Genomic DNA, 26850 nt, shown 5'->3' with positions numbered 1-26850 from the left:
CATGGATGTGCTTGTCGAAACCGCAACAATGCGACGACCGTAAATAGCCCATGCCCCAGAACCTCTCACAACAAGCACCCAACGCGTTGCCTCAACCGTGCCAGTCGTTGGCGCGACCCCGTCAGCATGCCGCGCAGCGGCGCGCTAGAATCGTGTTAATAATATTTATAAATCTCGTTAGTTCACCTCATAAATCATCAGTACATTTCCGCGGTCGTTTCATCTTCTCCTGGTCTCGGAGTTGGGCACGTTTCACCCCTGCGCTGTAGTGAGTGGCCTCCCCGATGGAAAGCGCAGAAAGCCAGGCGTCAGGTTATAAACCCCATGGGTGAATCCCTGGAGGAAATCCAAGAAATTCATCAGTCTCAAATCATTAGTACTCAAATCATCAGTCCTCAAATCTGCATTTGCATCTACGGGTGGCTGCGCCTGCATGCAACTGTGCTGCGTGAGTGCGAGACAGTTACCATATGCAAACGCCTGTCGATTGCGTCATAGCAACAAGTGTTGACGACGGAGGGCACGGCCACAGTGTCCACGATGTCGCCCTACTCTACTCCGTTCGCGCAAGTGAAGTATGCGCCCCCACTCGCGCACAAACACACATATCGGGACTGTCGGCCAGATGGTCCCATGCTTCACAAGGTGCCGCCGCTGAGGCCGGTGAGCCGGTCCCTTGGCACATGCCGTCTGCGGCACGGGCGCGGCATGTGCGCCACAACGCAACAGCGATGCCCTAAGGCCCTAAGGGATTCCTGGTTTTGCGCATGCTCCAAGCACACTCTGCCCAGCACACATCTGCGCACTGCCGCTGCCACAATAGCTTGTGAGGTGAGGGCCCATCCTTGAGGGCCACCAGCCCCGGGTCCATCATCTCTTGCGTGTGCGCTCCTCATCGCTTGCATCCGCCGGAGACTGCCTCCCGGCGACATCCAACACACCAGCTGCAGCCGCCGTACCTGCGTGCGGCCCTGGTGCTGTTGTGCGCACACTCATGCTGGGCGCTGGCGCAGCAATAGCAATGTCGCCGCCCGTCGTAGCAATGACAGGCTGCGCCTGCACTGGCGGCAGCGGTCCCAGCCAAGCCGGCAGCCGGTCGAAGAGCAAGTCATAGTCGGGGACTGCCGCCGAGTTCAGGCCCGCCGTTGTTGCCGCTGCCGCTACTGCTACTGCTGCTGGGGCCATTGCCACCGAGTCCACTCGTTCCGCTCCGGTCAGACCAGCATGCTGCGCCCCTGCCCCTGCTGCTGCAGGCACCGCAGCCGCCGCCACTGCGATAGGACCGGCGCGTGCCTCCGAGTGTTGTGCGGCGTGTCCGGCGGCCGGCGTGCGGTGGGCGTGCTCGCCCGGGGGGTGCTGTTGGCTGTGCTGCTGCTGGAGCGTGACGGCAAGCACGCGGCGGTGCGGGTCCCGGACAGTGCCACCGAGAACACCGACGCCGCCACTGCCACTCATGTGACTCGCGCCGCTGCTGTTGCCAAAGCCGCGGCTGCTGCTGCCCGTGCCCCCGGCGCCGCTGCCACTCCTGCTGCGGCTGCCGCTGCCGCTCCTGCTACGGCTGCCGCTGCCGCCTGGCAGCGGCGCAGCAATCAGCAATCCCTCCGCGTCCAGGCTCATTACCTCCACCGCACTTCCCACGCCGCCTCCGCTGGTCAGGCCGCCGCTGTCGACTGCGCCGCCGCCACCGCCGCCGCCACCACCACCACCAATGCCACCGCCGGCGCTGCCTGCAACGCCCGCCACTACAGCCGCGCTGGCGCTGTAGCGCCGCCCGCCGCGGCGCAACGGAAAATGGCCCGATGCTGTAGCACCCGCCGCCACGGCAGCGGAGGCAGCCACGAGGCCCATGGTGCTACTTCCGCGGCTGCCGCCGCCCAGACTAGCCGGGTAAATATGGCTGTGGCTGTGGGTGCGGCTGTCGGAGGTCTCCCGGCTGTTGCTGCCGGCAGAGGCTGAGGCGGGCCGCTCCTCTCGGATTGGCAGTAGCACGCCGCCGCCGGCCTGCAGTGGCAGCGGCAGGTTGCCGATGACCAAGAGGGACGCGGGCAGCTGCTGCAGAGACGCGGACGCCTGCTGCTGCTGCTGCTGCTGTTGCTGCAGCACGTGCGAGGAGGAGGCGAGCAGCTGCGAGTGCGACAGCTGCGAGCTCCAGAAGGAGGAGTGGCGTAAGCTGCCGCTGCTGTTGCTGCCGCAGGCGGCTGGGCCACCCGCGCCGCCGCCGCCGCCGCCTGCGCTGAGGAACGCCGAGGTGCGCTGGTCGCTGTCCATGCTGGTGGAAGGCATGGCCATGAACCCGCCCAATGTGAAAGGCGGCTCCAAGGAAGTCAGCGGCGACAGGCCCCCAGCACCGCTGCCGCCGCCATCGCCGCTGGCAGTGGCAGTACCCGCAGTGCTCGTGGCGCCGCCGACTGGTCCCAGGACGCTCCGCACTGTGCCCATGCCGCCGCCTTGCCCATCCTGCCGTTGCTGGGTGTGATGCTGCCCGGGGCCCGTCGTCCTCAGGGGCTCCAACGGCGGCGGGCGCACCACACTGAGCTCCCGCTTGAATTTCTCCTGCAGGGTGGATGACCACGGTTGGCAACCATGCATGCACGTTGGTGGAAGTACATGGCTTGCTATCCCTCTGCCTGAAAGGGAAGCGCTTATTGCCACAAACAGACCGCACGGACACACGCAACAATAACACACACACACACACACACACACACACACACTGTGCTCTTTAACAACACACACGCCACGACCAAGACCAATACTACGGGCCTGGGCCCCACCCGCCCTCACCTGCACCGCCCGCCAGTCCAGGAGCTCCAACGGCACCTCCGCATCGGCCCAGACCGAGGCCGAGCCACTGCCGTCCACGCCTGTGCCGGTGCCGGTGCCGGTGCGCGTGCCGGCAGCGGCCGCGCCGCCACTCATGCCGCCGCCGGTCGCCGCCGCTCTTGGACTCATGAGTAGGCTGCCACTGGGCGTGGGCCGCGCCGAGGACGACGAATGCGGCAGCGGCGGATCCCAGCTGCGGCCGCTGCCGCTGCGTCGCCCGTACTGCGCCTGTTGCTGCAGCTGGTAACTGTGCTGCTGCAGCAGCGCCTGCGGCGGCGGGGCCGGCGGGCGCAGCAGCGGCGGCTGCGGCACAATGTGGTACGACAACGGCTGACGCAGCCAGCGCTGCGAGCCTGTGCCGTCCGCGGTGCCACTGCCACCCGCGCCGGCGCTGGCACCCGCACCCGCACTCATGGCGCCGGGACCGCCGGGCGCCAAAGGCGACTCGCACATGAGCGCGTATGGCGACACGGTCGCGACTCCGACCCTAACCCCGGCCCCGACGCCGACGCCGATTCCACCATACGGCTGCGGCGCAAGCTCCCACGAGCCGCGGCCTGCTCCCGAGGCGCCAAGCGCGCTGTGGCTGCGGTCAAACGTGCTGCGGGTGCGGGTGCCGTGCGTCCAGGTGCCGCCACCGTAGGTGCCCAGCGTGCTGCCGCCGCTGGTGCGGTCGGCGGTGCCACTCGGCGCACCCGGCAAGGCGGCGGTGGGCTGAACGTTGGACAGCGTCGACCCCATCATCCAGCCGCCGCCGCCGCCGCCGAAGCCACCAGTAAAACCGCCGGCGCCGGCGCCGCCGGCCCCTGTGGTCCAGGCGCTTTGCCCCCAGCTCTGCTGGCGGCGAGGGCCTGGGAAATAGGGCCGCCCAAGGCTGCTGCTGCCCGCCGTGCTGCGCTGAGGGCCCAGCACACTGCTGCTGCTGACAGTACTCGACAGCGCGCCGCTGCTGTTGGGCCCGCCGCCGGTGCCGGGGGCGGTCGTTGCTGCTGCCGCCGCGCTACCGACGGCTGGGGTTGAGGAGCCGGCTCTGGCAATGGTGGCGGAAGAGGTGCTGGCGTAGGAGGGCGCGGTTTGCAGCGTGGCCACGCTGGTGGAGGGTATGACTGCGGCGCAGGTGGAGGAGGACGAGGACCCGGAGGCTAGGCGCAGGCCCAGGCTGGGCGGGCCAACGGGCCGGCCCGCACCTGCCGCGGCACCACTCGCGGGAGTACCGATCCAACCGGAGGCCGAACCGGACGCCGCGGCTGCAGCCGGCGGCATGGCGCCACTGCCCGCAGTGCTGAGAATGCCGCTCCCAGCGCCGCCGAACGCAGAGGTGGCCGCGCGAGCGGCGGGCGCGCCTCCGCCGGCTGCTGCACCGCCGTCTTCACGCACGCGGCTCGGCGGGAAGAGGGGCGCCTGGCCGGCGCGAGGCCCGGCGGTGGCCAGCGCGGCAAAGGCACTGCCGCGCTCCGAGGACGCGAGCATCAGCCGCACTGCGGCTGTGTCCACGTCAGAGGTGGCGCGGCCGCCGCCGCCAGCGCCGCCTGCCGCCGCCAGCGACGCGGCCGAGGGGCCCATGTAGGCTGGGAAGGCGGCGCCGGAGGGGGGGCGCATGGCGGCGGCGGCGAAGGGTTGCAGCGGGTGCTGGTTTGTGTACGGGTGCGGTTGTGGCTGCGGCAGGTAGGCTGCAAGGAGCGAGGGTGACAAGCTGTCCCAGGTCAGGGAGGCGGTTGCGCTGCTGCCGTCGACTGCAACGGCGCCGGAGCCGTCGGCGGGGGCGGGGTGCGGCTGGGGGTACAGGTCGCGCAGCACGGGGTGGGGCGGCACGTCGCGAGAGGTGCGGCCCGTGGCGGCGGCGGCAGCGGCTGGCGGCAAGGACGGGTGCGTCCGCCGCTGCGGCAGCGGCTGCAGCGGACTGGCGCGCACCGCGTGGCGCAGCAGCTCGGCAACGCTGCCGGCCATAGCACCAGTGCCGGCCGCGGATGCGGATGCTGTTGGCGCCAGCGCCGGTGCGGCTGGCGCTGCGGTGTTGTTGCTAGACGGGCCTGTGGAGGGCGAACTGGCGGCTGCGGCGGCCGCTGCGGCCACCGACATGCCGCCCGGCGCGCCGCTGGCACTGCCGGTGCGCGCCGGCGAACCAGCGGCTGCAGGGCCCGCACCGCCGGCGCCGCCGCGGCGGCTGCGGCTGGGGCTGCGCAGGACGTCTAGGAACGCAGACGCACCAGACAGGAAGAACGGCTGTGATCGTCCCTCGCTGCCGCCGCCGCCACCGCCGCCTCGCACTGAATCCACGAACAACAAGCCCCGGGCGCCGCGGCCGCGACCCCCCGCCGCAGTCACCAGCTGCGACGCTGTAGTGACGTCAGCCCCGGCGGCGCTGCCCGCGACGGCAGTGACACCGGTGGCGGTCCGCGGCCGCGCGGCACCGTGCGCAGATGCTCTGCGGCTTCCGGGGCCGCTGCTGTGTGGGACGGACAGGACGGCGTCCATCGCGTAGGATCCACTCGGCGGCGCCGGGCCCTCCCCAAAGCCGCGGGCGCCGCGGGCGGCTGAGGCAGCCAGCGAGCGCAGCCGCTCCTCTGCGGCGGCATCGCCTGCCGTAGTGGCTGCAGTGGCTGCTGTGGCTGTCGCAGTGGCCGGCGGCGGTAGCGGTGCGAGCTCGCGCGCAAACATGTTGACGAAGGCGTACAGGCCACTCGACAGCGAGCCCTCGCCCGCCACGCTCGACGCCGTCTGGCTCTGGTACGCGTGGATGCAGCTGCGGGCGCCCCTGGCGGCTGCAGCTGCAGAGGCGGCGCTGGCCATGCCCGGAGTTGAGGCGTCCAGCGCCGTCGACAAGCGCGGCGGCGGCGCGGCGGCGGCGTCAGCCGACACCGGACCCGTTTGGATGGCGCCGCCGCGGATTGCGGCATGAATTGAAGCTGTGCCGGCAGCGCCTGGCGGCGCCGCCGACGATATGGGCGTGTTGGCGGCGGAGATGCCGCTGGCTCCGCCAATGTAAGCAGAAGCTGACGCCGCGCTGACGAGATTGCCGGTGCCAGTAGCCGCCGTGGTTACGGCGGTGGATCCCGGCACGCCGCCGGCGGCGAGCACCTCGGCATCCACGTCCAGCGTGCTGTGCGAGGCGGCGGCGGCGTCACCTGCGCCACCGGCCTGCAGTGCGGGCACGGGCGGCGCGGCGGGCGCCAGACGCAGCCATGGGCTGTCATGGGGCGCGGAGGCTGGCGGGCGCAGGTGCGGCGGTGCCGGTGGCAGTGCAGGCAGCGGCCCGAGGGCGCCTGCCTCCACGGAAGCTGCATCAGCACCAGTCTCGACGGTGGCCGCAACTTCATGTGGAGCCCTCCCGCCCAAGGCGGTGGCGGCGGCGGCGGCGCCGGTGGTGGTGGTGGTGGAGGTGGTGGCGGTGGCGAAGCCTGCGCCCTCGTCGCCGGCCTCTCCGGGCAGCTCTCCTGCCGGCAACGACAGCAGGGGCCCCGGGCCGAGCACTGCGATGTCGTGCATCAACAGCATTTCCTGTTCGTGCACGGAAGCGGGGATGGCATGGACACGTGAGGTCGAGGCGTGTTGCGCAGACACGTGAGCACGCGCAGCCTTTGCGAGCGTTGCACTCACTCTAGCTCTGTACACTCGCAACCGCAATCGTTATTGCAATCGCACCTCATCCCACCACCCACCCACCCACCGCCCATGCCACCGCCCCTCAGCAGCAACATACCACTGCCGCCACCGCACCTGCAGCTGCCAGGCTACTTCGTCAAAGCCCGGCCGCCGGCTGTGGTCGTGGTCCAGGCACGCCTCCAGCAGCGCCGCCAGACGCGGGTGCGTGCGCGGCGGCAGCGACAGGCGCAGCTCGCCCTGCAGCGGCAGCGCGTGCGTCAGACACACGCATATTCCGTACGTGTCAGGCGTTTGAAAGGAAATGCGGCACAGGGGTGAAGGCAATCGCGGCATCTGGAGGCGCGCCATTGTCACCGCCCGCACAGAAAGTCTGTGGAGTGGTACGCACTGCACGATCACCACCGGAGCAACGCCGGATTGCCGCACGCGTAACGCGGCCCGTCAAGTGCACATGCACGTGCATGTTTGCATGCAGGTGCATGTATGTGTTCATGCGGACTCACATGCAGGACGCCCATCATGACCTGCATGCTGCGCAGGCCGGGCCAGGGCACCTCGCCTGTCACCATCTGCCACACCACCACGCCGTAGCTCCACACGTCGCTGGACTTGTAGCTGCGGCCGTCAATGACCTCGGGGGCCATGTAGCGCACCTGCACGTGTGCGCATGTGCATGTGCATGTGTGCTGTTACAGTTGTTGTTGTGTGCATGCGTGCAGCCGAACGGCGCATTTGCAGCAGCGCGCAATGACAAGCGACCCATAACGGCCGCAGGCACGCCAGCAATCCACCTGATGAAAACCCAGCGTGACATGTGTAAGAGCACAAAGAGGGCATAGGGGCATTCGCTCACCGTGCCGTAAAGGTCGTGGTTGTCCAGGGAGGGTTCGTGGCCCACCAACCGCGACAGACCGAAATCAGTGATCTGTTTGGATGGAGTTTTGGGGTTTATGGGCGCGGGGTATGGGCGTACAATGGTGTTAGGATGAGGCAGCGTGGGCAGCGGGGCCAGACGGGAAAAAAGCGCGGGCTGCGCAGGGCGCTTGGAGCGGTACTCATGGCTGAACTTATAGATGCGTTTCGAGGCGGGCTCTTCTAAACATACATACGGGCACACCAGCGCAACTACCCATAAGGTCGTAATGTACGCAGCTGCACGCACCTTGGCCACAAAGCCGCGCACGTCATGCGGGTCGCTCACAAGTAGCACATTGCCGGGCTTGAGGTCACCTGGCAGGGACACCGACACCGGGAGCCAAGCAGGTTGATGGGAGGGGCTGAGCGGGAGAGCGCGCGGGCACGTGTTTGTTGCTCGGTTCGCAGCAGCCCAACCCCGGCGGCCCTCGGAGCACCTCCAAGCCCCCCAGGCACACCCAAAGCCGACCCAAGGCCCAACCAAGGCCCACCCCAAAGCCCACCCCATAGCCCATCCCTTAGCCCACGCACGGCCCTCCCCAAAGAGGGCGCAACCTCGATGTATCTACCGCTAGCGAGCAGTCCTGTCTTGCCACCACCTCCTCCGTACCGTGAATGACTTGGTGTGAGTGCAGGTGCAGCATGCCTGCGGCGATGTCCAGCGCCGTCATCAGCAGCCACTGCAGCCCCTCGCCGCCGTCGGCGTCGCCGCAGAACAACGGCCCTGGAAGCGCCCGGCTCAGCTGCTGCGAGTGCGAGTGCGGGAGCTGGAAGGACGCCGATGACATTTGCAGCAGCGCCATCGAAAACGAGGAGCGAGGCGTGCCGGGGGCCATGCCCGCAGCACCACCGGTGGCGCTGCGCCGCACCATACCCACGGAGACACCGCCGCCGCCGCCACCTCCGCCTGCGCTACCACCACCTCCCACTGTTGCTCCCAAGCTTCCACTGGGCGCGGCGCCAGCGGGTGCGGCCGCGCCGCCTGTGGCGGTTGTGGCGGCTGTGGTGTTGCGTATGGCTCCCGCCAGAGAGCCCAGGTCTGCGTCCTCCATCACAATGCGGGTGAGGTAGTCGCCGGGCCGCGCGTCCAGGCGCCGCAAGATGGCGCGCAGCCGCCCCCAGCCCGCCTCCAGCGCGGCCGGCGGGCAGCCGTCCAGCTCAGCCGCGCCGCCCTCGCCAGACCCGACGCCGCTGGCACCGTCGTGGCTGTTGGCGTCGTCCGGGTGCGCAGCGGCCGCGGCCGCGGCCGCCGCTGCTTGGAGACGGCGGGTGTTCGCCTCAGCCTCTTGTTCCTGGTCAGGGAGTTGGCTGGGCTCCAGACAGAAACAGAGCGCCGCTAGCAGACCCCGGCCCCTGCGGCCGCGCAGTGGCGGCGCAGACCGCGCCTCCTCCGCATCACCTGCACCGGGCTGCTGCTGCAGCTGTGGTTCATGCGGCAACAGCTGCTGAGGCTGTCTCAACCGGTCCTCTATGTCGGGCTGTGCCGCCCCCGCGCTAGCGCCAGCCCCAGCCGCCCCCGCGCTAGCGCCAGCGCCAGCCGCCCCCGCCCCCGCCCCCGCCCCAGCGCCAGCGCCAGCCGCCGCCCCGGCCTCGCCAGCGAGCTTTGAAGACTCCTGGAAATCCGCATCCGTGAGGCGCGTGATGTGCCAGCCAAAGGTGCGGATCACGTGGGGGTGGATCAGCACCGGGCCCAACAGCCCCGCGGCTGCGGGCGCCGCCAGGCCCTCCGCCTCCCGTGCGGCGCTGTACTTGACGCACACGCGGCGGCCGCCGCTTGTGCCCCGGAACACCAGGCTGCGGGAGGCGGCGCCCGCAGCAATGAGCTGGAGGCCGTCCAGCTGTGGGGTTGGGGGTTTGGGGGATGGGTGGCGTGGGGGTGAGTAGGGTGGCGTGGGGTTGGTGTGGGTGGATTGGGGGTGGAGCGTGGGTGGTCGAGCGGAGTGGAGCGTGTGTTGAAGGGCCCTTCGACCCACCCGTCAGCACATGTTCAGCAGGGTGGACGTGAGGTGATGGAAGCCATGGGCTGCTCAATGCAGCAACCCATTGCGCATGCAGCCAGCAGCACACGTACCCTGCACGCAGCTGTTGCGGCACGCGGCATCTTCCTTCTCCCAAGCCACACCTCGCCCTACACCGCTTTCCCCACGCTGCTTACGCCGCACCTGCGCCACAGCGGCCGTCTCCGCTGCAGGAGCCTCCGCGGCCAGCATGCCAGCAGCCGTTGAGGAGGTAGGCTCATTCATGTATCTGTGAGGGCGCGGCCGTCGAAGCGAGGAGCATTTACAACCAGGCAATGGAGGGGAAGGGCCCGCAGAGCGGCGCAACTTGCAACACGGTTGGTCGCACATCGACTGCTGCTGTCCGTCATATTAAGCGTATGTGCTTCAAACCATACAGGGCAGGCTGAAGCGCGTTAGGAGCTCTGAGACTTGCCCCGCTACGTGGCACGTCGCGCAAGCCGGCGTCCGAGCTCGCGGAGCCGACGAAGGAGCTAGCCTCCAACCTAATAGCGAAAACGGTTTTTTACAGTAGAACGGCTCATGTCAAGGGTATATGGCAATGTTTCTCTGCCAAGTAGCGCTCGCTTGCGCGCAAGCCGGTGGCCGGACGAACCTTCCGGGCCCAGTCCACTATGTACTTGAACTCATTTTGTTACGCTTCCACAAGCTGGGTAGACAGAATCGCAGTGCTCGCGTTTGGCGCCAGGATGTGAGCCGTCAGCTTCCATACGCTTCTGCTGTTGCGTACCTTTTCAGTGGCACATGTGGTGCATCAGATGAGTCGCGCGATGCCTCCTGCCGCCTCTCGGCAGTGCCAGCACTGGGAAGACTGTCGTTATCGCGAAAAAGAGCTTCTGTCCAAAAGCTCGATGCAAAATCATCTGCTGGGTCAGATTTTAACTACCATAAAATTGCCCTGAGCGACCTTGCAAACATTTCTTGCCAAACGCGGTCCGAACTTGGCGCAGCGGCGCTGCCATCTACATACACATGTAGTGCGTTTCATACAAAAGCATTTTCATACAAGACAGCGCCATACTCGCTGCGATTTGATTGTACTGCTCAACGCCCCGATGGTAATGAAGCAACTGCCGTGTTTGTCTTTTGCCTGGACGCGCAAGTAGCTGTGTATTGTGACATAGAAGCTATGGTCGAAGCTGTTTGTGGTCCTTCTGTGTCGGGGCGCGTGGGCACGGCTGCAGGTTGTGCCGCCCTGCGAGAGTTGCTCGCCAAGCCTCGCCAAGCCATCAGCCCCTGCTGCCAAACTGCAGGTGGTGGGCAGGAAAGGGGCAAGATCATAAGCAAAGCAGGTGGTGGGGTACGGGGCTGACTAGGGGCAGGTTTCGGGATCGGGGCAGGGCAGGCCGTGGCCCCACGGTTTGGCCCTTCACCTCCTGGTTAGGACGTTAGGTAGGTCCAGGGGCGCCGGGCGGTTTTCGCAAAAAAAACGCAGGAGTCGGGTACACGGGCAGGTGAATTGTAAAGTGTTGGAGGACTTGGAGCCGCCGCACCAAAGCATTAAAACAACTGCCCATGACCGCACAAATCAGTCATGCTGTCACGCGTAGCACGCGCACTGCCTCGCCCCTGCCCGCCCCTCCAACTTTTCTGTATTCCACGCTTCTCCACGCTTCCTCGGCACCACCACCGTGCCCTGACACGTCCCACAGGCGAAGCAGGAAAGGATGACAGAAAGACTTGAAAACTCAATCACCACCATACGATATGCTCCGCTTGCCCACGACCATCCTACCACACTAAACGTGGCCCACCTCAAAGCAAATCGCCTCTCTCCACAAAGACATCTCAGCATCTCCCTATCTCAATCTCGCATGTCATACAACTCTTTGCCAGAGACACATGCGCCAGTTACCCTCCACGCACACGCACGCAAATACTGCCGTTCGTGCCCTTATTCCTCGTGCTCTCAAGCACATCAGCACGCACTCGCTGTATGCTCCAAACCCATACGCGCATTGCGTGCACACAGTCATACACCCCGATTGCATCAGTCACGTCGAGATGCATTGATTCTGCCGGTGATGCACGCCGGGTGTGCACTGTGCAGCCCTGATACATGTGCCCCCCCCCCCCCCAGGTGTAGATGGTGCGCAATTGCTGCTGTGCTGCCATAGTTCCGGTCTTCCATTAATGGAAATGGTGAAAACAACCAATCACTTTAGACTTGACTCAGAAGCTGGCAAGCCAGGCCTCGCCAAGGCACGCGGGACCTTGGCACTCTTCACTCGGTTTGTCGGCATGTTCGCACCGGGAAAGCAGTGATAGTGCACGGTACGTTGCGAGATGTCAACCGGCCGCATTTACTTTGCTTTGTCACCGGCCAATCGAGAAACTCAATAGCAGGCGATAAGTAAGTGGGCATGTATATCCAGCAAGACACCTATGCTCAGTAAACCCCCAGGCAACCCATAAAACATCAATCAATCTTCGACTGGTAAGGATGACGATATCGAAGCAAGGACAGCCGCATGACCCAGTTGCAATCCATCCATGCGTACCAGTGCGTGCTCACTACACATCACTACACATGTACTCGCAACAAACGCTTGCAATACCGCTGTCGCAGCCTGCATGCCTGCAGGCACCCCGCCGGCACCGTCCCAGACCCACGCGTCCGAATCTCCCGTTCCCTTGCTGCGTTTGTGCGCAGGAGGACCCAAAAGCCTGGACAACGTTACCCCAGTCCAGTCCGTTTGACCGATGCGGTCCATTGCCACTCGTGTTCTTAAATTCAAGCACTTGGGACCTTGCGATTGCCTTCAAGAATGCATGAATACCCACCATGAAAGAAGCCACGGCGCCCCCGGGGGAACCCAAAGCTGCGACGTTGAACTTTCAGTTGCGACCGCTGAGAAACGGCATGTGCTGCCGTATACCTCACAACCCGCCCCCCACTGCTTTTGGAACGCCGAAACAGACTGGAAAACAGGCCACCGCAAGCCGCGCCAGCCTCACTTGCACCGTCGGGGGGCGGTGGTCCCACGGCCTCATCGCTGCCACCCGTGACCGTAGATGCAGCTGTAGCTGCCGTCAGAGCAGCCGTCGCCGCAGCAGCAACTGATGCTACACCACCGCCGCCTCCTGTCCCACCTCACCACCTGTCTGCGGTCCCTCGTCCCGCTCCCCCGCTCCCTCATCGTCATCCTCTTCACGTGACGTTGCAGCGCCACTCGCCACCGCATCAACCGGCCCGCCCCCACCAGACGCGCGGCTACTGCGGCGGCTGGCGGCCTTGCTACTGCCAGCTGCAGTGCCGTAGTACGACACCTCTGGCGGCAGTAGCACCGAGCCTAAGCGGCTGGCGGCTTGGCTCTGCCGAGGTGGCGAGCCGGGTGCGCCGTTGTCGGCGCCGGCGGCGGGGGCCGTGCGGTTGCCGCCGCTGCCGCTGCCGCCGCGGCCACTACCAGGGCCCATGATCGCGGCGGCAAGCGCACTGAGGTTGCTGATGTTGCCAATGCTGCCAGCGCCTCCGCCGGATGGCAGTAGCAAGGAGGTGCTGGCGCGGCGGTACTGCGAGCCACTGAAGCCGCCGCCGCTGCTGGCTGTCGCACTCGACGCCGATGGGCTGAGCGCCATGGCCCCTGGCGGCGCCCCCAGTACCCCTTCAGTGGCTGCGGTGCGACTGCGGCTGTAGCCGGAGGCGGCGCCGCCGGCCCCGGCGGCGCGGCGGGCGCCGGGCCGCTCCGATGGCGCGACGCCGCCGCGTGCTCCGGCGCCGCCGCCACCACTGCCGGCGCCCGCCACGACTGAGTCATCCAACACGGCGATGACCGGCGCGCGTCGCGGCAACACACCCAACCCGGCGGCGCCGGCGGCAGCAGGGGAGCCCGGCGCGATGGTAACGCCACCAGCGCCGTCCGTCTGCATCGCCGCCTGCATCAGCAGCAGCGAGGCTCGGCGGGAGCGCGGGCCCACGGGAGAGAAGGGATCTGCGCCAGGCAGCACCGCCACCGCTGCGCCGTCGCCGCCGTTGCCACCAGCAGCGGCGCCCGCGGCGCCGTCGCCGATGACGGCACGCGAGCGGCGGCGCTCGCGGGATGTCGCTGTCCCGTGCTTGGGGCCGCCGTCGGCGCCAGCCGGCGCCTCTCCGCCAATGCTGCCGCCGATGGCCGCCTGGAGCAGCGCCCCTAGTTCGCCGCCGTCGGCGGACAGGTGCTCGCCACCCGCGGCGCCGTCGACGTGACCGCCGGCACTGCTGATGTAGGGCCACTGCTGTGGGTGCTGCTGAGGTTGGAAGAAGTGCTCCACAAAGCCGGACGCATCCAGAGACCGGCGCCGGGAGGTGCTGGCGGCACCGTACGGCACGACACCGTACGGCATGGCACCGTACGGCACGGCGGGGTCGCCGTACAGGCTGGAAGTACGGCTGCGGTTGTGGCTAAGGGGTAGCGCCTCCACAACGCCGGACAGCGCGTGCGACAGCGCCGCCGCGCTTTCCGTGGAGCGGCGGCGGAACGGCCCGGCGTCCTGATTACTAAGCAGCAGCTCGTCCCCATCACCGTCACCGTCTTCGCCGTGACTGCTGTGCATGGTGGTACGGCGGGAGGCACGGCTGATGCGGCTCGGCACACGGCTGACGGCGCGGCTGGCGGCACGACTGGCGGCGGCGCCGCCGCCGCCGCCACTGCTCTCGAAACCTGCAGGCAGCGGTGTCGCCGCGGACGTGGGGGCACTGGTCGCCATCCGAGACATCCGCCGCCGCATTGGCGTCAGCGCCGCGGACGCCCGGGGTGACGTGCTTCCGTCGCCAACGCTGGCGGTGCGTGCCAGCGACCCGGCGCCCCCGCCACCAGTCCTGATCGTTGGCGGCGTGCCGTGCTGGTTGCTGAAAATCGCCGCCGCCAGCATCTCAATTGAGCGACGATTGTTCTGGGCACCGCCGCCGTCGCGCCCGCCAGTCGATTCATCCAACAGCCCCGTCGCTGACCCCACGAAAGGAAGGCCGGTGCCGCTGCCCCTGCCGCTGCCCCTGCCGCTGCCCCTGCCGCTGCCGCGCGTGTTGCCGCCGCCGGCGCTGCCATTTGATCCCGCCACCCAGCCCGACACGTTGAGTGACCTCCGCGAGCTGCCGCCAGCGGCGCCTCCGCCGCCTCCGCCGCCTCCGCCGCCGCCGCCGCCGCCGCCGCCGCCGCCGTGCGCAAGCGGCGGCGGCGGCAGTGGCCACGCACCCTCCGCCGCAAGCCAGCTGGCGTCGGTTGCACTTTCGAGGTCCGATGCCCAACCGCCGCCGCCGACGGCGCCTCCGGCAGCGGCGCCTCCGCCGGCTCCAAGGCTGGCGACGCAGGCGCGAAGCTGCTTCACAAGCCCGGTGGCGTCATCGTCGTCGTCACTGCCGCTGACGGCGGCGTCACCGCCGCCATCGCCGTCAGTAGCGCCGCCGCCGCCGCTGCCGCCGCCGCCATCACAAGCACCGCCGCCGCCGCCGCCGTCGACGTTGCTGCCGGCGCGCGTCAGCGCCTCCGCCAGGCCCGCCGCCAGGATGCCTTGGCCCTGCGCCGCCGCCGCGTCGCGCTCCAGTGTCGCCAGGCGGCGGTTGGCGGCGCGTACGGATTCCTCCAGGCCAACCACCTGCCGTACGACAACCAGTTCAAGGGAGTTAGCAATCTCGCACAAGCCCACATGCCCTCGGTCGCCCCCCTCAAAATCCAGTGACTGTAACTTGGTCGAAACCCCCACCGCCGGTATTCCAGGCTAGCTCACCGTGTGCTCCACCTGCTCAACCCCACCAGCCACTGACGTCAGCAGCACCCGCACCGCCGCCTCCGCCTCCGCAGCCGCCGCCTGCCGCGCAGCCGCCGTTGCCGCTGCGGCGGCTGCGGCGGCGCCCGCAAGCGCCTCCGCAACGGCCGGCACGCCCGCGGCGCCCTCACGCCTCACCACCGCGTCGGCTATGGACAGCAGCAGCTGGCGGCTGCCCTGCTGACTCAGCAGCGCCGCCAGCAGCGGTGAGCCGTTCATCGCGTCCAGCTGCTGCGTTGGCGGCGGCATCACAGGATCCACGGCAGTCGCCTCCACCGGGGCAGTAGCAGCAGCGGCAGCAGCAGCAGGGGCAGTAGCAGCAGGGGCAGTAGCAGCAGCGTGTACGGAAGCCGCCGGCGACAGCAGCAGCGCACGTGCTGCGCTGCTGCTGTCATATCCAGTGCCTGAGCGCTTCCTTTGGGTTGCAGCAGCGCCGGATGCGGTCTCAGCAGTGACCGCCGCAACCGCGGCGGCGGCGGCGCCCGCCGCTGCGGCGGCGGCGGCGTCGCCGGCCCCCAGCATCCGTGCCAGCACACCCACCGCCATCTGCAGCTGCGCCGCCGGCTCCAGGCGCGAAGCGGCAAGACCGGCGGCCGCGAATTCGCCACTGTTTCGATAGGGCTTGGCCGGCGGCGGTGCGCCAAGGTCCAGGCTGCTGCGCGTTGACGATATGCCGCCGCCCGCCCCGCGGCCGCCGCCCGCGCTGCTCTCGCTGCTGCGGCGCCGCGCACGCGTCCGCGGCGATGAGGCAGAGGCTTGCCACACGCCGCCGCCGGTGTCGGCTGTAGCCGCCGCCGCCGCAGCCCCGGCGGCGACGGCTGTAGCCGCTACCGCCGCATGTGCTGTGTGTCCTACAGCCGGCTGCAGGGGCAGCAGCCGCAACGCGCTTCCACTCGAGTGGTGGAGCGGTCTCCCCAGCTCCCTGTTGCCGCCGGCACCGCTTGCACTCACTTTGGCCTCCAGGTCCTTGATGCTCTGCTGCGATCCAAGAGTGCCTGGGTTTGCCGAGGCGGCTGTAGCGGCGGCGGCGGCGGCGGCTATAGCTGCGCCGCCGGTGATCGAGCCTCCATCACTGCCGAAAAAGCGCGAGCGGGTGCGGCGCAGTAGTAGCGTTGGCGCCGCGGCGGCGCCGGCGCCGCTAAGGTGTGGCTGTAGCAGCGCACTGATGTTTCCGGCAATGGCGGCGGCGGCTGTAGCACTGATGCCGTCCGCCCCCTCCAGGTCTTCCTCCCGCGCTCCGGGCGCAGCGAAGGCCGACCAGCCGGGAGCAAGGCGCGATGCGCCACGGCGCGGCGCCCGCCGTGGCGTGGTTTGCGCCGGCGGCGGCTCTGGTGGTTCGGGGGCGTCCAGCGCCGCCGTCGCTGCAGCCGCCGTGGCGGCCATAGACGCCGAAAGGTTGCTTTGCTCAATACCGGCAGCGGCAACGACAATGCCGCCATCCACATACGCCGCCGCTTCGCCATTGCGACCGCGACTCAGGACGCGCATCCGCGACAGGCCGTGTGGCGCCGACGGCGGCAAAACATCCATCAGGCTCTCCACCAGGTCAGATATGCTGTCGAGCAGTTGGCCGTTAGCGCCGCCGGCGGTGGCGGCGGCGGCGGCGGCGCCGCCGCCAGTGTGATTGCGGTTGCGGCTGCTGCTACGCCGCTGTAGCAGCCGTGCCGCTGAGGCCTGGCGTGAGAGCGGCACGAGCGACAGCAGCGAGGCGGCGGCGGCGGCGGCGGCGGCGGCCCCCGACTGCGTCCCGCCGCCGCCGCCACCGCCAACGCCCGGTGCCGCGCCGTCGCCGTTGCCAGCCTGTCGTGAGGTCATGCGCAGCAGGCGCTGCGCGGAGGGCTGTCTCGAGGGCGGCAGTAGCGACAGGAAAGTGGCTGTGTCCATCAGGTCCTCGCCCGGCTGCCCGCTGCTGCTGTCGGCCCGGCTACTGCCCGCATTGCTGCCTGCACTGGCGGCAGCGGCGGCAATGGCGGCGGCGGCGGCGGCGGCGGCGGCGGCGGCGGCGGCACCGCCGTAGCCGGAGAGCGAATCAAGCACCGCCGGCGGCAGGACCAGACCAGGCGCCTTCGAGGCGGCCGCTGCCGAGGCGTTGGATGCGAAGAGGTCAATGTCGCTGTTGTTGGAATCCAAAAGGCCGAACTCATCCACGGCCTTTGGGGTTCCGGTGGCGCCGACGGCGGCGGCGGCGGTGACACTGCCGGATGCCAGCGCCGCCAAGCTAGCCGCCGCCGCCGCCGCCGAGTGCTGCCGCGGCTGCTGCTCCAGCCAGTCCTCGTTGCCACTCCAGGACATATCCAGGGCCGCAGGCGCCGCGCCCGCCGCCGCCGCCGCCGCCATCTGGGGGCGCTGCGTTGGGGACCGGCCGCCGCCGCCGCCGCCGCCGCCGCCGCCGCCGCTTCCAGCTGTATCGCCTTGAGACGCCACTTCTGGATGAGGGGGTGGCCCAGGCAGCGGCAGCGGCAGCGGCAGCGGCAGTGGCGGCGGCGGCTGGACGCCACTGGCAGAAGTGCTGGCGCTACCGCCGGCGGTGTCTGGCGCAAAGGCGACTGCCCGCGTTGACCCGCTCTTGACCAGAACCGCCCCAACCGCCCCAACCGCCCCAACCGACGGCTGCCGCAACAGTGTCGGTTGGAGTGACATGGCAGCGGTTGCAGCGCCGCCGGGCGAGCTGGATCCGTCGGCGCCAGTGCTGCTACCCACTGCCTCAACGGTCTCAACCGCCTCAACCGCCGCCGTGCGCTGCCAGGCGGTTATGGACTGCTGCGATCTGTGGACGTGGTGGTTGCGGTGGTTGGGGCCGTTGGAACTGCCGCCGCCGCCGCCGTTGCCGTACAGCTCCTTCCGCTCGGTTACGTCGCCGTACAGCTGGTACGGCACCAGCACCTGCAGCCAACCAGCCATGTTTGGGCGGCGGGTTACGGCTATGGGTTTTGGACTCAGATAGAAGCGAAGTTACGCAATGACTGACATCCCCCAGCCGCCGCACCTCGCGTGTTTGCCTATGCGCACCGCAACCATTGATGCTCCGTCGGGTTGCATTCCTCCAACGTTGGCGCGCTTCGCTCGCCCCTCCCTCCTTTTCTCTTCCCTCCCCACCTTTTCCCTCCCCCTCCTCTCATCCCCTCGCACCTACCTTTTCAATGAACCAGCACCAGTGCGTGCCGTACACCACGTCCTCCAGCTGCTGCATCAGCCGCTCCTGTGGCCGTGTGTGCATACATACGTGTGTGTGTGTGTGTGTGTGTGTGTGTGTGTGTGTGTGTGTGTGTGTGTGTGTGTGTCTGTGTGAGTGGACGTGCGTGTACGGCACGTGTGTGCACATGCATGCCAAAGAAGACGCGCATTTGTGAGTCCCCCCTCACCCCCGCTAGCTTAGCTCGGTTTGGTTTAGTTTGAGCTGGTATTTACAACTCCCTCCCACGCCTATCCACTGCCTTAACACCGCAACCCCCCCCCCCCACCCACCCACACACAAACCCCACCCACGCCCCCTCTCCCCCACCCGCCCCTACCTGCACCAGCGCCCCGCACTCGGGGTGGTCGCGGCACGCCGCCGCCAGGTCCCGACCCGCCAGCGCCACCAGCTCCGAGGCCCGCCCCGCCACAGCCGTGTACCGCCGCCGCCGACCCGCCAGATCAGGCAACAGCGCCAGCTGCCCAAAGGCCTCGCCCGGCCGCACCACCTCCGCCAACCCGCCGCCGCCGCCGCCGCCGCCGCCGCCGCCGCCGCCGCCGCCGCCGCCGCCGCCGCCGCCGCCGCCGCCGCCGCCACTGTCGCTGTCGCTGCGCGTGTGGCCGGAGCCGAGGCCGGGGCTGCTGTTGAAGGAGTTGGGGGTGTCGGGGGAGACCAGCAGCACGTGGCCCTGTGGCGGCGGCGGTGGTTGTACGAGTGTGTGTGTGTCGCCCGACAGCTGACATGCGCCATCACCGTTCTGGTAAAACTCCGCAACCGGGCACATCGTTCCACCCCACGACTGCACATACACACACACACACACACACACACACACACACACGCACGCACACACACGCATACATCCACACACACACACACACACACACACACACACATCAACACACACACACATCAACACACACACACGCCCCCCCCCACCCGCCCACCCACCTGCCGCACCAGGTACATGTGACTACCCGCCTCGCCCGCCCGGTAGATGACCTCCCCGGGCGTGAAGGCAAGCAGCGTCAGGCGGGCCTGTGGTGGAGGGCGTGTGTTTGTGTGTGTGTGGCGTGTGTGTGTGTGTGTGTGTGTGTGTGTGTGCGCGCGTGTGTGCGTGTGTTTGTGTGTGTGTGTGTGTGTGTGTGTGTGTGTGTGTGTGTGTGTGTGTGTGTGTGTGTGTGCGTGTATGTGCGTATTTGAAAATGGATTCTTTCACCAAACGCACAACGGTCCACTCCCCCCCCGCCCCCACCCCCACCCCCACCTGCAGCGCCGCCATGAAGGGCTCGCAGCAGCCGCCGAACAGCGGCAGTCGCGCCCACGCCGCCGCGTACAGCGCCCAGCGGGTGTCGGTCACCAGGCCAGCAGGCAGCTCGGTGGCCAGGAAGGCGTCGGCCTCGGGGCCTGTGGTTGGGGAGGGTGTGGGGGTTGGAGGGTGTGGGTGAGTGCAGGGATATCTGTCTATGGAAGGAGGGTACTGAGGAAACAAATCGGAGCCCGCGCGCGTCCGTGTGCGTGCATGTGTGTGTGTGTACATATGTGTATGTGTGTGTATGTGTGTATGTGTGTTAAAGAGCACAAGGAGAACGTTGCGCAAAGACAGTGTATGCGATGCAGCAAAGCGACGGTTTACGGATGTGTGTGTATGTGTGTATGTGTGCGTGCGTACACAAGGGAACACAGCACGCATATGTGTGCGCACGCACGCGACGGCTCTCACCGGGGTGGTCGTGCTGTGTGAGGAAATCGTAGTGCTGGGCCACACGGGCGCTGAACTGTGGGCGGAGGCGTACGGCAGGGGGGTTGACATACATGAAGGCGCGGGTGGGGGCATGGGGATGTGCAGGGGTTGGGGGCATGGGGATGGGCAGGCAGTGCCTCGTATCACCCATGCTATCTACCGTTATGCTGTAAGCTCGAGGCAGGCAAGCCCTCACTGCACTGACAGCCTTCCTCCCTCGCCCCTCCTCCCTCGCCCCTCCTCCCCCTCCTCCCCCTCCTCCCCCTCCTCCCCCCTCCTCCCCCCTCCTCCCCCCTCCTCCCCCCTCCTCCCCCTCCTCCCCCTCCTCTTCCTCGCTCCTCTCCCTCCTCTCCCTCGCTCTTCCCTCCCTCCGCCCCGCCACCGCACCCACCTCTGGCGGCGCGCCCACGTATCTCAGGGCGTCCGCCACGAGCGCCGCCTTGGTCCTGTAGCGGCTGGCCAGGCTGTTGAGGTTGGTGGCCAGCACAGCCTGGGAAAGGCGGGGCGAGGGGGAGGAGGAGGGGGGTTTGTGGATACCAGCCCGAACGAAACAGATGCAAAAGAGCGACCAGGAGAGCGCCCGAGCCCGATGAAAAGAGGGGGGAGGGGAGGGAGAGGAGGGGGTTAGGGGGTTAACTTTGAACCAATCCCGGGAGGGAGAGGAGGGGGTTAGGGGGTTAACTTTGAACCAATCCCGGGAGGGAGAGGAGGGGGTTAGGGGGGCTTGCAAGGACGTTTGGAAGGGGGGCAGGGGCGGGGTGGAGAGGAGATACTGCGTTGCGGCTGGCACAGATTTATCTGTGTTGTGTGTTCATTTATGTTATGGCGCAACTGACATCACCAGAACGCATAATCGAGGGAAATCGCATCTTCCTTCCCCACCGCTCTGCTCCGCTACTCACCATGTTGGACATGATGAGTGCGTACAGCACGGCGCCCACCATGAGCATCACAATGTAGAACACGCGCTCCAGGTTGTTTGCGGCGGGCAGGTTGTCGCTGCCCACCACCAGCACGAAGGCGTAGTACAGCGAGCAGCTGGCGGGGGGCGGGGGGCGGGGGGCGGCAGCAGCAGCAGAGCAGGCGCGGAGGTGTGTGTGTGTGTCTGTGTGTCTGTGTGTGCGTGTGTGGTGGGTGGTTGGGTGTGTGTGTGTGTGTGTGTGTGTGTGTGTGTGTGTGTGTGTGTGTGTGTGTGTGTGTGTGTGTCTGTGTGTGCGTGTGTGGTGGGTGGTTGGGTGGGTGGGTGAGGGGGGCGTGTTCGGTGTGTGGTGGCGGTGTTGCGTGGTGTGTCTTGTTGTTGACATTGACCGCTTGGTTGGTTTGATCCGTGCACACAACATGATTAGGCTAGCCAGAATGCATGAGTGCAGCAGAGTGATAAAGGCCCCCTGCACAGACCACAGCTGAAACTCATCTTGCCCACTCGCGCTCTGTGGGCTGGTCCTGGGTCTACTTGGATTCGGAACAAACAACGAACCCCCCCCCCCAACCCTGTCACTCACATGTACTGCGGGCCGAAGCCGGCGTTGGGCGGCAGGCGGTCCGTGAAGATCCATGGCCAGCCTGGGGAGGGGGCATGTGCGTGTGTGTGTGTGCGTGTCTGCGTGTGTGTGTATGTGTGGGTGTGTGTTACAAGGCCAGTATAAACAGAATGAACGGTTGCAATGAGGTGCCGAGTCTTTGGGGGAGGCGTGGCGAGGGCTGCTGCACGTCTACGCTGCGCCCCTACCCCTCCCCCTCTCCCTCCCCCTCTCCCTCCTCCCCCACCACGGCCCCTCACCGTCCAGCCACTCGCTCATGCCGTGCCACAGGCAGGCGGTCCAGTGCGCCACCAGCAGCATCAGACCAAACAGACGGCCCAGACGCAGCAGGGTGCCGTAGCGGCCCAGAGCCCGGTCCAGGCCGCGGAGCAGCCTGGGGGTGGTGAGGGGGGGCAGCGGTGAGGGGGTAGTGGGGTGGAGGCAGTGGGGTGGGGGGCAGCGGTGGGGGTTGCAAGGTTGGAAACATTGGGAACAGGATACAAGCAGGGTAACCCGGGGACAGTAGGTGGGGAGTGGAGGTGGTGCGGGACGTGTTGGGGGGCAGTGGGGTGGAGGCAGTGGTGGGGGGCAGTGGTGGGGGGCAGTGGGGTGGAGGCAGTGGTGGGGGGCAGTGGTGGGGGGCAGTGGGGTGGAGGCAGTGGTGGGGGGCAGTGGTGGGGGGCAGTGGCGGGGGCAGTGGTGTGGGCAGTGGCGAGGGCAGTGGTGGGGGAGGTGTGGTGGGGGGCATTGGTGGGGGAGGTGGTGTGGGAGGTGCGGGGTGTGGGCAAGGTAAGCAGGTGGTGCGGAGGTTACTAGAACCAAGCCTGTAGCCAAGCGAGAGTGCGCTGGGCTGCACAGGTGACGAGGGGGAGGAGGAAACTGTGGAGGTGGAGCCGTGAGATGAGGTGGAGTGGGGCTGGAGCAAACCCTGGAACGCCAAACCCACGGCGCCGTGTTCTCTAGCCCAACACTCTCACACCCACCCACCTGAACAGCTTGAGTAGCCGCAGGACGCGCAGCAGCACCAGGACACTGGTGGAGTCGGCGCCAGTAGAGGGCAGCGCCGCCTGGAGGGGAAGAGGCGGGGACGGGAATGTGGGGCAGAGGGCACGGGCAGAGGGTGAGAGACATGAATATATGCTGCAACATTACTGCCCCACAAACCCCCAGGACAAGCTCCCCCTCGCTCTTTGCGCTTCCACCCACCCACCGTCCCCTCACCCGCTTCCCTCCTCCTCCCCTCTCCCTCTCCCCTACCCCTCTCCCCTCCCCCTCTCCCCCCCACCCCTCCCCCCACCCCCCCCGGCCCCTCCCACCCACCCTCATGATGGCGTCCCAGGGCATGCACGACACCAGGTCCAGCGCCAGCCAGGTGCGGACGTAGTGCGCCGCCACCCGCGGGCTGCTGCGGACCAGGTCGCCCCTGGAGCTGATGTAGGCGGTCCTGCAGGGGGGAGAGGGAGGGGGAGGGAGGGGAGGGAAGGGAGGGGAGGGAGGGGGGGGATGGGGGAAGAGGGCACAGGGGCGTCGGAGCGTGTGTGTTGGGCAAGCACGAAGGTGATAGCAGCAATACCGCGCACAGGCCCATGTTAATAATACCGCCAGCGCCGCACCGCATCGCATGCACAGTCCTGCGGGCTTTCTTCCCTTGCACTTCTTCATTTCTTATTGCCATCCACCGAACATGAACACAAACACGAACACGCACGCACCTGAACTGCACGCCAATGTCGATCCAGAACGCAAGCAGCACCGCCAGGTCCGCCGCCGCCAGCACGCCGCCGCCGCCGCCCGCTGTGCCGCCGCTGCTGACGGCGTTCAGGGCGCGGAACCCGGCCTCCATGGGCACCACGGCGGCCGTGTACAGCAGCAGCAGCAGCATGAACACGTCCCAGCTGGGGAGGGGAAGAGCGGGGAGGAGGAGGAGGGAGAGGAGGGAAGGATGGAGGGAAGGAAGGAGGAGAAAGGAAGGCGTTTTATGAGACACGACATGCCAAACGATGGATGTGTCAGGGCGCCGCATTGACCAGGAGAGCCACCTTCAACACTTGCAATACCCGATTGCTGTTCAGCAGGCCCACCCCCCCATACACACACCTGGTGCGGGAGGTCGAGGGCAGGAACAGCGGCAGTGACCGGTCCGCCAGTGACAACAGGTCCAGAGCCAGAGCCCACCAGGGCACATGCTCCGCCGCCAGAGCGCCGCCGGCGCCGCCGCCGCCGCCATGCTGCCGCGCCGCCGCCGTTCCGGCCAGCCCCATCTTCTTCTTCCAACGAGCCGCCGCCACCACCGCCGTCAGCGCGCCGCCGGCGCCGACGCTGGAGGCTTTGCCATCCCGGCCTCGGTCCTCCTCTTCCTCTTCCTGCGACACCCGGCGGCTGCTGCGCCCCCGCCGCCGATTGCGCAGGCCCGTGCTACCACCCCTCGCGCCGCCGCCGTCGCCGGATGCTGACATTGCTGTTAAGTCCATACTGTCACGTGCGAACCGCACCCACCAGTCCACCTCTTTGGCGCACGTGCCTGCGCCCGCCGCCGCCGCCGACGGCGGCAGCATGAACGCCCCGCCGTCACCGAGCTCCGCCAGCGCCGCCGCCGCCGCCGCTGACGCCGCCGCCGATGTAGCGGCGACGCCAGCTGGCTTTGCAACGGGTGAGGCCGCCGCGGCAGCGGTGGTGCCGGTGGCGGCAGCCGCCGGGCTGCTCACTCTGACCGGCGACAGCAGGCCGCTGGCGGCAGCGCCGGCGCCAGCGCCGTCGGCGGCAGCGCCGCCGCTGCCGCCGTCCTCCGAGACCTGATGCACCTGACCGGGCAAGCCAGTGGCGGCGGCAGCTGGCGGTGGTGGCGGTGGTGATGACCCAGGTGCGCCGTCGCGCCGCGGCCCCGCGGCCAGCGAGGACCACACCGCTGTTGCCGCCGCAGCTGGCGCCGCCGCCGCACCCCGCCACTGCTGCGCGTCCAACAAGTCGGCCGGACTGGTCTCCAGCCACCACGCCCCGCCACCACCGCCATCGCCGACAACGGTTGCGGCCGCACCCCCCGGCACGTCCGCTGCTACACCACGGTCCCGCGCAGCTGCTGAGGTTGGCCGGACACGCACCGGTTCTGCACGGTGGAAGCTGATGGCGGTGTCGGCGCCGCCGCTGGCGTCAGCGGCGCGGCCAGCGCTGCTGCCGCCGCCAGGGGCGGCGCCGTCACCCGAGCGTGCCAGGAGGCGACCCAATCGGTCCGCGCGGCGCGACGCAAGGGTTGCCATTCGCGGGTTGCGTCGCGACAGACCTGTCCCGACGGGCCCTAGCGGCGCCGCCGCCGCCAGGCCGCTGCCGCCAGCACCGCCGCCGCCAGCACCGCCGCCGCCGTCACAATCCAGGCTGGGTATATTCCCCCAGCTGTCCAGGAGGCTCACCACCGCTGTGGCGTCCGCTCGCTGCTGCTGCTGCTGCTGCTGCTGGTGCTGGTGTTGGTTGGCGGCTTGTGCGGAATGCGGCGGCGGCGCACTTTCTTCGGACCAGCGCTGTGGCAGCTCCGCCGCCGCCGCCGGTATGGTCAAGCTGCTCAAGGCAACTGGCAGCCGCGGCCGCAGCTGCTGTACCTGCCCCAGCCTTGCAGCGACAGACGGCACGCGCTGAAGGCTCCCGCCTCCGCCGCCGTCACCCATAGGCGAGCCGCTTGCGTGTGGCGGCGGTGGTTCGGGGGTCGTGTCAAGCAGCGCCCACGCCCCCGCTGGCCCCGCTGCCACGCCACGAAGCCCCGCCGCCGTGTTGCCTCCAGCCGAGAACGCGGTGACGAGGTCGCCGCCCTCTCCGCCGCCCGCTTCGCGCTGCTGCTGGTGATGCTGGTGCTGCAGCGGCATGCTCAGCGCTGGGACTGGCGGCAGTTGATGCCGACGAGAGGCAATTCGCTGCAACCCAGCCGGCTGCTGCTGGTGTTGCTGCGGCTGGTGTTGCGGCTGCTCGTGCCCCAGGCCTCCGTTAGCCGCGCCGCCGCTGCTGCCGCCACTGCTAGTCGCTGCCAGCAGCCCCGCCGCCGCGGACGCCGCCGCCGCTAGGCCCATTGACAACACCCGCAGCGGCGTGCGGGGTAGACCGAACCCAACTGCTGCAGGTGCCGCTGCCGCGGATGGGGAGCCCCCGGATCGGGCCCCCGGCGGCCCTCCGCCGCCGCCGCCTCCTCCAGGGGCTGCTGCTGCAGCTGCTACTGCTGCTGCTGCCCCCGCCCCGCCGTCCGCCCCGCCCACGAGTGGGTCTTCCACCCAGGAGGCTCGCCGCATGATAGGGCCCGTGATGTCCGGAGCCAGCAGCTGTAGGGGAAGAGGCAGGGGGCACGGTTGTTGGGGACGTTTGGGACATTAGCGACGTAAGGATACTTGGGGCACTTGCACGGGGCACTTGATTGTAAGCATTTTAGTAGAGCTGAGAGGAGGAAGCGGGGCGGCGCAAGGCGCCCCTGCAAAGCCGGTTAGGAAGGCGCCAGGGGCAACGCTGGCATAGCACAGGACCCAGTCCCGGGCAGTCTAGGGACTCCGCGAGGGCAGGCTGGGGCCTCCCGTAAGTACGCGTTTGAGTTCACGCCGCGGATGCTGTAAGTACGCGTGTGAACTTCTTGGGGTCGGGCAGTCTGAGGCCGTATACACCGTACGTTGCGCACCTGTTCATAATGTTCATGAGCATGATTTCCCTGTCTCTGTGGAAGTAGGAATGACGCGCGTTTACTTGGCGCGGCTCTCTGCTGCGCAACGCCATGCCGTAGGTCACTTTCAGCTGCGCGCGTCGCCGCCTCCTGCACCTCCTGAACCTGTAAGAGCGCACAAAGCATCGGATGGAGTATTTTGAGCCCTTCATCGCGACTAAACAAACTTTCAACGAGCGGCTGAGCGCATGGGAACTCCGTCGCTGGAGGCCCAGCAGCGCTTGTTCGACGGCGCTTCTTGTCATTACTACTTACCAGCGCATCCGACTGTGCAAAGCGCTCATTCAACAACAGCGCCTGTATGGCCTCGGCCATTCCAACTCAGCGACCCCAGCGCTGCAGTATTATCCTCCTCATAATGTTATCTCAATGCTTGTGCACCCAGCGGAGTCATTATGGTTTACAATCAACCCCGACATTTCCCTGCCGCGCAAGCAATAGTGCCCTGCGTGCTTCGAGTTGGACAAGGCTCCCAGCGTCGTGAGGTGTCGTTTGTAACAAACAAATGTTTATTGAACGTATGCGTGGGCGGTGTATGCAGCTCGAAATGCCACTAGATTGGATGGGGCCCGGGTGCGTGCCGCTCGGCGGCATGACAGCCGGAACAGGTGCAAGCAAGTGAG

General features: G+C 67.7%; 2 protein-coding genes across 2 annotated transcripts; both read right to left on the bottom strand.

Annotated features, from left to right (window-relative positions):
• Positions 1–32: 32 nt before the first annotated feature.
• Positions 33–10474, bottom strand: CHLRE_01g003800v5 (uncharacterized protein). Its single transcript, XM_043058158.1, has 9 exons — positions 10090–10474; positions 9504–9588; positions 7952–9179; positions 7589–7656; positions 7280–7351; positions 6930–7079; positions 6541–6663; positions 2785–6321; positions 33–2553 (listed from the first exon to the last, which is right to left on the bottom strand). Exons 2-9 carry the CDS (start codon positions 9582–9584, stop codon positions 871–873), a joined length of 6942 nt encoding a protein of 2313 aa, XP_042928072.1. The 5' UTR covers positions 9585–9588; positions 10090–10474; the 3' UTR covers positions 33–870.
• A 338-nt stretch (positions 10475–10812) lies between these two features.
• CHLRE_01g003751v5 (uncharacterized protein) lies at positions 10813–26704 on the bottom strand. The gene is made up of 18 exons (XM_043058157.1): positions 26483–26704; positions 26186–26332; positions 24818–25838; positions 23638–24643; positions 23253–23435; positions 22861–22984; positions 22528–22607; positions 21801–21934; positions 21523–21583; positions 20923–21058; positions 20412–20510; positions 20000–20054; positions 19544–19683; positions 19228–19314; positions 18614–18964; positions 18235–18300; positions 15063–17984; positions 10813–14930 (listed from the first exon to the last, which is right to left on the bottom strand). The coding sequence occupies exons 1-18, from the start codon at positions 26540–26542 to the stop codon at positions 12426–12428; spliced, it is 9177 nt and encodes a 3058-aa protein (XP_042928071.1). The 5' UTR covers positions 26543–26704; the 3' UTR covers positions 10813–12425.
• Between the last annotated feature and the right edge of the window lie 146 nt (positions 26705–26850).

The sequence above is a fragment of the Chlamydomonas reinhardtii genome, chromosome 1, assembly GCF_000002595.2.
Source record: "Chlamydomonas reinhardtii strain CC-503 cw92 mt+ chromosome 1, whole genome shotgun sequence".
Classification (NCBI taxonomy): Eukaryota; Viridiplantae; Chlorophyta; class Chlorophyceae; order Chlamydomonadales; family Chlamydomonadaceae; genus Chlamydomonas; species Chlamydomonas reinhardtii.
The sequence above is the reverse complement of the archived record's forward strand: the minus strand, read 5'-3'. Positions and strand labels throughout refer to the sequence as shown.